The 9636-nt window shown below is 38.8% G+C and overlaps 3 protein-coding genes and 2 long non-coding RNA genes across 5 annotated transcripts; all 5 read left to right on the top strand.

Annotated features, from left to right (window-relative positions):
- Positions 1-340: 340 nt before the first annotated feature.
- Positions 341-2733, top strand: LOC120157470. The gene is made up of 2 exons (XR_005519142.1): positions 341-426; positions 1020-2733. It is a non-coding gene; the product is annotated as an uncharacterized LOC120157470 (long non-coding RNA).
- A 941-nt stretch (positions 2734-3674) lies between these two features.
- Positions 3675-5086, top strand: LOC120157468. The gene is made up of 3 exons (XM_039168576.1): positions 3675-4106; positions 4202-4540; positions 4626-5086. The coding sequence occupies exons 1-3, from the start codon at positions 3950-3952 to the stop codon at positions 4997-4999; spliced, it is 870 nt and encodes a 289-aa protein (XP_039024507.1). The 5' UTR covers positions 3675-3949; the 3' UTR covers positions 5000-5086.
- A 99-nt stretch (positions 5087-5185) lies between these two features.
- LOC120157447 lies at positions 5186-6119 on the top strand. The gene is made up of 3 exons (XM_039168557.1): positions 5186-5423; positions 5502-6049; positions 6099-6119. Exons 1-3 carry the CDS (start codon positions 5207-5209, stop codon positions 6117-6119), a joined length of 786 nt encoding a protein of 261 aa, XP_039024488.1. The 5' UTR covers positions 5186-5206.
- Positions 6120-7088: 969 nt separating this feature from the next.
- Positions 7089-8282, top strand: LOC120157471. The gene is made up of 3 exons (XR_005519143.1): positions 7089-7850; positions 8001-8069; positions 8199-8282. It is a non-coding gene; the product is annotated as an uncharacterized LOC120157471 (long non-coding RNA).
- Positions 8283-8313: 31 nt separating this feature from the next.
- On the top strand, positions 8314-9550 carry LOC120157469. The gene is made up of 3 exons (XM_039168577.1): positions 8314-8526; positions 8615-8932; positions 9065-9550. The coding sequence occupies exons 1-3, from the start codon at positions 8490-8492 to the stop codon at positions 9334-9336; spliced, it is 627 nt and encodes a 208-aa protein (XP_039024508.1). The 5' UTR covers positions 8314-8489; the 3' UTR covers positions 9337-9550.
- Positions 9551-9636: the final 86 nt, after the last annotated feature.

Here is a 9636-nt window from a genome sequence, read left to right as displayed (position 1 = left end):
ACATACTATTATTAAACTAAAGCAATGAACAAAGCACAAGTAGGAAGGGAGAGTGAAAGAGCAAGCAATGATCCATGAGATGTAACCCACCTTTACCGCTTCCCAAGCTAAGATATTCCTCCACGTGACGATATTCAATAAACTTCAAATCAAAACCCCATCGCAACTCCGAAATACCTGGACCACCACCGTACTTGGACCGAGCTTACAAGAAATTATTTGATGAAATTAACTTACCACGTTTTGGTCTCGAGAATTAACTTACCACGTTATATTTCCATTTGAATTTCTTTTCTCAATTATTGTTAAGAGATGGATTTTCATGGCATGAAGAGAAAGCAAATGCAGGCTTTGTGTAAAAAGCACGGCCTCTCTGCCAATTTAACCAACCGTGAAATGGCGGATCGTTTGGCTTCCATATTTAAGGTACCATCTCTTTCATTATATTTTCCTAGAAAAAATTCATTCTGTCAATTGGGAACCGAATCTATGAATAAGGATAAATCTCGATCATGTGAAGAGTTTCAAGTAACTTGTTTAGATTATGTAGAGACGGACTGTTTTGAGTTTCTCCAATGCTTTTCTTTAGATCGATAGATCTGAAAGTAATTTTAAACGGGAAGCATTGAATTCTAAATTTTGGTGATGTGATTTCTTTTCTATGCTTTATTGCTCTTAAGCAAGGCAAGTTAGAAGTTTAAACACACATTTTTATTACTTTTCATTACTGGCCTTCATTTATGCAAAAGAAAAAAACCAAAGTAAAGAGGAAACAATGTTTTTGAACCGCTTGATTAGACTGTCAATTTAAATTTTATGGACAAAAACAATACGAATGGATAGATTTTGTTAGCTTTAAAGTTTAAACAATTTTCTCTCTTTTCCGATAATTGATTTCCTTTGGAGATAAAAAAAATAGAAGCAAGTAGCACAATAAATATCTGTGGTTCAATGATTTCAATCAATAATTATATTTTAAGTGACTCAGGTATTTTATTTGTTCCCCCCGTTTTAAACAGGAAAGTGAAGATCCTGTTTCGTCAGCAGAGTTGATCTCTAATCCAGAAGAAATATTGAGTGAAGATAAAGCTAATGCTGTCAAAAAGCAGATAAAGAAAGTCAGGTTTAGTCCTGACAATCAAACCATTGAGTATGAGGTTTCTGTCTATAGGCCCTAGAAGAAGGTCTAGGAGGCAAACATTGTCCAATATCCTGCCCAGGTGCTTGAAAATACTGTAAGTGAAGAAATTAAAAAGTTTGAAGGCTGCCAAGCAAGAGTCACAAGGTCCAGAATGCAAACTGCAGTTGAAGAAGAAATACACATGGCTTCTTCGCCTCCTGCTGGGCGAAAGAGGGAGAGAGGGGGCAAGAAGGTTAAAGATGCCAAGGTGTGGCTAATATGGGTGATTCGGAGGGTTTAGAATTGGGTCAGAAAGATATCAAGAATGGTCATTATAAGGTTACTGGTGGGTTTAGTGGGAGACAGTTAAGAAGTAGGAAGAATGTGTCTCGGGAAGATTCAAAGAAGATAATGAACGACAAAGGAAGTGACGAGGTTCATCTGTTGGATGAAGTTCAGAAGGCAATAATGGCCGAAAGCAATCAACGAGGAATGCTAGAAACGAGATCCGGGTGTGGCATTCAACAGTGACGTGGAAAAGGTTGAAGTTGTTTCTAGGGTGACACGGCAGTCTAGGGCACAATCCAAAGATGAAATTTCTATGGTTAAAAATGAAGTTAAAATAGTTGAGGTAAAGGATGGAAATGAAACAGAGAAGTCCCTGAGACGAACAAAACGCAATTCAGAAAAAGATAGTGATGGAAGTGTTGCTTCTGTGAAAATTGATGCTCAGGTAACAAAGGTTCAAGAAAATCTGAAAGACATGTTGCACTCGTGGAACCGCCAGAATGTTTGAGACATTCTTCCAGGCAAAATTCTGGTGTATTTCAGAGTGGCAAGGGGGAAATAAGGGAGAATTTCCAAAAGATGAGACCAGAAAACGAAGTAGGACTGCTGAATTGGAAGCTATTCTGGAAGATGTAGTGACGTTGAGAGGGACAAGTATGCGGTTACTTCACAACAGCAAGTTCCCTTGAGGAGGAGCAGGCGCAAGACTCTGATTATTACTGCTCCAGCTGTCAAGTTGGCAAATAAGGAAGATATTGGTGAAATGGAGCACTTAATAGCACCATTTCTAGGGAAAGGCACGACCGAAGAATTGGATGCTATTGTGGAAGATGGAGAGGTTAATAGGGCCAAGTATGCCGTGACTTCACAACACCAAGCCCCCTGGAGGAAGGGCAGGCGCAAGACCGGATTCTTACTGCTCCAGCTGCTGAGTTGACAAATAAGGAAGATCAAATTGCTGTTGCCGAAAGTGATCAGGGAGTTAAGCAGCAAGTGCAAGAGCCTATTTTGGAAGAAGAAGAAACTTCTGCTCGTGAACATCATCCAATGAAACAGAAACCCCAAAGAAGATCCAGACATATTACTTCTAAAAGTGCCTATGTGCACCTTCTAACTCAACAGCCAAAGGCGTCAAGAAGAACGACAAAGCAAGTCTAGAATGGAGATTGTAGAAGAGGAAGCTGCACCTAATGAGTCTTCCATCTCCTGAAGAATTACCAGCTGGAAAGGATGTGCAATTTGTTGTCAGAATGTGCAGGAGATAAAAATAATCTTGATTTGGACTTTAGCAAACAGGTTGTCAACAGTGGTGATGCATGCTCTAACAAAGCAAAGGAATTGAGAAGGAATTCTGGAGCAAAGCAGTGTGGATTTGCAGAGGCCTCTCCTACATTTCTTAACATGGAGAAAGGATTCTGCTGAAAATATGGAGGAAACTATTACTGCATCACCTGTGAAGTTGGTAGGCTCTTCTAAAGACCAAGAAAAGCAGCAGTCTGCTCACAAATCTGTGGCGGTTTATGAAGGAAAGCAACATAGTAGAAGATGACGTAGAGAATTTAGTCAATGGCGGCGGCAATGTTGAGAGTGAAGTGAATTGCATGTCAAGTCAGACTGTCAATAAAACATGTATTGGATGATGTTAACTGGTCGGACTTCAAACAGCTGAAACGTGAAAGCAAAGGCAGTCAAGGAGTGGATTCTTCTCTGATAACCTTTCCAGCCGAAAGCCATGGTGGGCCAAATTCCCAACTCTCTCTTATGTTCTGTTTTTGTTTTGTTTTAAAAATTTAATCCTTAATGATTTTTTTTATTCTTGAATTCATTTGTTTGACTATCTTGAAAATAAAATAGCTAGGGCTCAAAAATGCTATGTTGCAGGAAATGAAGTGTCTGATCAAGAAATGAAGGAAGATATAAATTTACTGGACGCACATTCTTCACATGAATCTTTGGTTGTTTTGAAGGAGAATAGAGCCCTTGTGGAAAGTGAGGTCCAGGTTGATGCTGCTGACAGTGAAATGAATCACCATTCCTCAACTTGGTTTTCAAACCAAAGGGGAGCTATTACAGACTCTAATGGGGTTAAATCTAGGCTGGTAGAGTTTGAAAGTAATGTTATCAACATGGATGAGATAACTTCTAGAGACAATGGTCATTCATTAGCTGATCAAAGAGATCTCACAGGTGAGTGGTGAGTGAATTCCGTTTTGATTTCATAAAAAAACTATATTATGTTAATTTTGTTTCTCGTTCTGCCCACAGGAGCAATCTCTGCCTTCCTTCAATCGGAGAAAGCATTGGAGACAGAGCTACCAGTTGGTGAAAACACTAACTTCGCGAGTGATGATGAGACCGATGCTATAAGCAGAACTCCTTCGGGAGAGGCTCTGATCATAGTGGAATTAAAAGATACCAATGTCCCTGCTGCTGAATCTGTCAAGGAGGAAGGTTTTGACATTAATAGATCTAGTGAAATTACTGGTTTGAAGAGTGAACTAAAAAATTTCCTGAAGAAAGCTGAAGAAATGACTGCTACTGATGTCTCACATAGCTGAAAATCAAGAGAGTAGTGCACAATCTCATTCTGCTACTGCTGAAACCGATGCTCAAAAGATACCTGAAATCCAGCAGAGCTTTTGTAGCAGCACTGTTACCTCAGGAACTCCATTTGGTGGACCTGCACCAGGAAACAAATGTGTGTGAATTCTTTACTTTTCTATAGGTACAAGTTCTATAGATTGCATAATTTTTCACGGTTTGCTTTTTTGGTCTTATTTTTCTTCATTGCAGTTGAAGATATGTGCAGGGCTGAAGCTGCTGATGCAGCAGGAAGAGGGATGTTTGATCAAGAAAGGTGTGAAGATCCAAATCCAGGAAATGAACACTGTATTCATGAATCTGTATTAGTATATGAGGGGAATACTGGATTGGTGAAAAATGCTGAAGAGAAAAAGATACATGATGATTATTTTGAAAATGAGTCTTCCCTGTCCTCAAATAGAACAGGCACGGTTGATGATTCTAACTTGGTTGAATCTAGAATGGTAGGTTCTGAAAACAGAGGTAGCAAAGCCGTTTGTTCTGAGATAGCTTCTCTGGCTGATGTTTTTTCTTCTGCTAACCATGCTGGTGAGTGACTTGATGTGCTTTTGATGCTATAAATAAACTGTAAAAGCTCAAATTTCGTAGTTACTCGGTGCTCGATAATTTGCAGGCAAAATTTCAAGTCGTATGGAGCTTAAGAAGGTATTGGAGATGCAAGAACCTTCTGGAAACATGAACTCTATAAACTATAATTTGGATGCTGAAGGAATCAGTACTCCAGTTGTGGAAGACCAAATAAAAGGGAAATTAGAAAATGCCAATATGGCTATTGCCGACTCAGTTGAGGAGGTAATTTTCAATGATCTCCTGAATGAACTTGGTGAAAGTATTGGTTTGAAGAGAGGATCAGGAACTCCTTTGAAGACATCTGAAAAACTGAGTGCTAATATGTTATCTAATGGAGAACAAATTATACTCACAGAGAGTTCTGTGAAAGCTGAAAGCAAGAACATAGAACTGCGATTGACGTTGCTGCTGCAATAAATGGTACACCAAACACTACAGGAATGAAGTGTAGATCAAGAAGTGATACTGCTAATCGCAGAACTTCAGATGGACTTGTACCACAAGGCCCAGGTGTGCGGAATTCATTTTTTTATTAGTTATATGCAGTTTAGAACATAAAATTCTGTGAGACCATTTCTGATTTTTTTCTTCATTTCGGTTCAAGATAAATTATGCAGTGCTGAGATGACTATCAGTTTGGTGGAGGATGAAAAGGAGAAACAGCTTCAGGATGATATCATTATGGGTGAAATAAAAAATCAACCGTTTCTGTCCTTAAATAAAACAGGTTCTCTTGAGGATGCTTTGGTTGAAGTTGCAAGCAATCCTAACAAAGTAGTTTCTACGGGGACGACCTATCTTGCTGATTTTTACTTTTCAGTCAACCAAACAACATTTGCTGGTGAGTTTGTTTATGATTTCATAATTAACAATATCATGTTGATTTCTTAATTTAACACTTTGTGATTGATATTTGCAGGTGAAACATCAAATGAGTTGAAACTGGAGAAAGTATTGGATTTAGAATCATCATCAAGGACTGAAAATGTTGTTAACTATACAAGTTACAAAATGGAAGTTAAAGAGGACAAAAATCATGCTCCAGAGGATCACAGTTCAATGCACTTAGAAGATACCAACATAACTGCTGCTGAACCAGTTCAGGAGGTAGTTGTCTGGGAAAGTGACAAAATTGAAGTTAAGGAGGACTCACGTCTTGTTGAAGAGGATCCGATTTCACTGCAATTAGAAGATACCAACACAATTGCAGCTGAACCAGCTCAGGAGGTAGTTTACTGGGAAAGTGAAAAAGATGAAGTTAAAGAGGTTACGATTCTTGCTCAAGGAGACCACAGTTCAATACACTTAGAAGATACCGACATAACTGCTGCTGAACCAGCTCAGGAGCAAGTTTTCTGGGAAAGTGACAAAATTGAAGTTAAAGAGGACACAAGTGCTGCACTAGAGGATCAGAATTTAATGCAATTTGAAGATATCAGCATAACTGCTACTGAACCAGTTCAGGAGGTAGTTTTCAGGGATCACAAGAATGAATCCTGTGAAAGTGTTGGTACAGAGGAATCTGAAGTTTCCTTGAAGAAAGCAAAGAAACAGGAGCCAATGATTCTTCTGGAATTGGAACAGTACAAACTGAGAGTTCAGTTGAGACTAATGAAGTGAGTAAAGCCACTGTTGAAAAGCCAGTAACGGCAATGCAATGGAGCTTAAGCAGTCACGATAAAGATTTGATAAGCCCCCTTAGACCTCAAGTACGCAGCAAAGATGTCCAAGGTACCTGTACATTTCACTTTTTATCATTTCTTTTCAGAATATTGAACGCCGATAAGAGGGTTTTATTTATATTAAGATCAAGGCAGATATTTAATTGAGTTTTTTTACCATACACTTACGGGTACAACTTAGAGTTGAAACTGATCTGACCAATGCAGGATGTGCAGTGCCTGGTCAGCTAAACAATGAAGAAAATGTGAAAATGGTGGAAAATGAAGACACAATAAATACTGAAAAGTTGTCAGCGGAAAAAAGATTACTGATCCGAGCTCAGAAGGAAAATACGGGGCAAATGCCATTTATCATCCACTCTTGGAAAGTAATGACACTCAATGTGCAAAAGATGAAAAATTAGACGTATCACATGGAAGCTTTGATAATGTTTCTGGTGAAACAGGAGAAACATATTAGATGAAGGAGCATATCCTGTTTCACCAGAAAAGGGTAATGATATATTAGAAAGTGCTTTTCACGCTGATGTTTATCCACAATGCCAGTACAATAAGATTTTCCATTTTTTTGTTAAAATACACCATACTGTTGCTTGATCGTCGATGAACAAAGTGATAGAACTTAAATTACATCACGCTGATGTCTATCAATGACTTTTCTTCTTTCTGACTGACAGGACTTTGTATTGAGATATTGCCCGTCAACGGCTGTCCTGCATGCCATCAATGACATGCAAGAAAAATGTGAGGCAATTCCCATGGATATGAGAAATGAATTTCAGCAAATTCCTTGCCTCAACATGCAATGGTGCAGTGGATGAAAGTCAAACTCTGAATCAAGGTGCTGAAATCAGAGAAGTTCATAACTTTTAGTACTGCCACTCAAGCTTTGCCACCGGAGGAATCTTTTTCAATGAACCCTTTTGATCATGTGCTGGTGGATGGAGACATGAATGCTAGTGGTGAAAGAGGTGTTGATCATCCTTTTATTATTGGCTTTGCTGCAACCATGGATAGCAATGGAATCAGTGTGAGCGGTGAAACAGATGTACAGGAAGATAACATCGCAGAAAATAGCAATATTGCCCCTGAAAGTCGAGCTTACTGACTGCACTAACGGCAATGGGATGCAGAGTTGTATGACCCCAATATGAAAGTCACAGATCCAATATTTCAAGAAACTAAGGCTTCTGAGGTTCCCAGCACTGAATATGCAGAAGAGATAGCAAATGCACCTATAAAATGGAAGTTGAGAACAATGATGATCTTGATGATCAAGGTGAAGAAGTTGGACTTGAACATAATCGTAGCTCTTCCTTCGAAATAGATGGTTTAATGTCAACTGCGGATAACATTTCGTTGGTTGGCACATTGGAGCAATTAAACAGTACTATCCTCAATCTGGAACAAAAGTTGATGATCCAGACAGAAAGGATAGTGATGCAACAAAACAATTAGACACTTCCTTCACCATTGAAGAAGCTGGGGTCTTGGATGGTGAAAAAGCAATTGTTTCTCAACAGAGATCTTTTCATGGTGTTGAAGAGGAAGATATCTCATCATCTGCTGATACGCCTTGTAGTAAGGTTGAAATCAGTAGGAATTCAAATATTTCAAATACTGAAAGTTTTGACTGGATGCAGTTGCTTTTTTTTAACTAACTGTACATCACCTCTCTATCTACTTTTGTTTCAAATTATATGACTCAACTTTTTCTTTTTCCCGTGGCAAAGCAGACAAAGAACATTCACAAGCTATGGATGATATCGATGTGGTGGGAACTGAAATCTCTACTGAATGCGAAAGTATAGTTGTTAATTGCATTGAGCCTTTAACTTTCACGACTCATCTTCTATACACGAAGGTTGTAAACTTTTCATCCTTGAGAGGAGGTGACTAATTGCTGGGTTTACTTTTTCATGATCATGATACAGTTACAAGGGAGGAAAGAGATGGGTGCCAAACCAATTCCGGAGGTTTTAATTATGTAATGATGGTACCTTGGAAGAAATTGTTGGAGCAAAGTCTGATGATTGTGGGGCCCATGAAAACTGACATAGAGCTGGATGGTATTGACAATTCAGGTGTGAACCAGTCTCCGTTTGGCTGAAAGGAAGAATTGTAACCCGGAGACAGAGGAACCAAATGCTTTACATTTTCCTGAAATCAAAGATGATGATTCCTGGGAAGTTCATAACTGCAGCAAACTGAACATTGTTTCTTCAATGAAACCTGAGATGTTTGTAGATTGCGGTTCGGATGGTAAGTACTCATTCATTCCCTTCATTGCAATTACTGATTGGTAAGTACAGCAAAATTTGTGTCCACTGATGACATTAAAATGCAACAGAACGTAAACACCTAGAGAATCCCGATGAATCAAACATCTTTACTAACATGGAGATGAAATTGTTTTTCCCGGTTGAAGATGAAGTTAAAAATTCAGATGCAAAGGCCCGTTATGGTAATGATGTTGCTTTAGACATGTCCATCACAGAATGCAATTCAAGCGACATTAAAGAGGATATTGAGGACACATATTTCAGAGTGAGGAAGGACGATCCTGAAGATACAGAAGAAACAATGGAGTTGAGTAATGACTTGTCAGGGCTGGATGCGGCAATGGCAGATAAATCACCACTTTTAAAGGGTTCAGAAATTGGCAAAGGTTAATCAGTTAATTTTGGACGCTAATTACCACCAGGCACAAAAAAAAACATTATGTTTGGCAGTGACATGCAGAAAACATTAATTTTTTTACTGCCAAACATAATGTTTTTGGCGCATAATTTCGTTGCAGGTGAGGGTGGTGAAAACGCAGCAGCCTTCAGAACCGAACTAAATTTGCTAAATGCAACTGCAGAAAAGGAACGGAGAAAGAGTGTGCCGGTTAAGCAATTTATTTCTTCCATAATGAAAAGCAAGAGCAAGCCTGGTTTGATTCAAAGAACACCAAAGCTACCGATATTTCATGACATGAAGGAGAACGAACGTAGCAGCAAAAGGGAGCAAATTGCCAACCGAACAACGCCTAAAACATCCAAGCTGAGGCTGCCACTTGGGCGCATCTGAAACTCAGTATTAGACCCAACTGTTTCTTTATGAATGTTCCATTAGAACAGTGACTTTTCCATGACAATAGGCAGGCATTAACGCAGTTTGCTATGTACAATATAGGCATATCTCATGCATTATTTGTTTGTAGAATTGTGAGAACTTTGTAATGTTTGTGGACTTGGCGTGTGACTTGCAATTATACCCATAATTCATGGCATTTATGGATAAAAACTACAGGTTTTATTATCTTATTAAGAGATTACAAAGGACCTTATGAAATCAATACCTTCTGACCCACAAAGTATATAAAGAATC

This window comes from Hibiscus syriacus, unplaced genomic scaffold (genome assembly GCF_006381635.1).
Source record: "Hibiscus syriacus cultivar Baekdansim isolate YM2019G1 unplaced genomic scaffold, ASM638163v2 tig00111272_pilon, whole genome shotgun sequence".
Lineage (NCBI taxonomy): Eukaryota > Viridiplantae > Streptophyta > Magnoliopsida > Malvales > Malvaceae > Hibiscus > Hibiscus syriacus.
The sequence above is the reverse complement of the archived record's forward strand: the minus strand, read 5'-3'. Positions and strand labels throughout refer to the sequence as shown.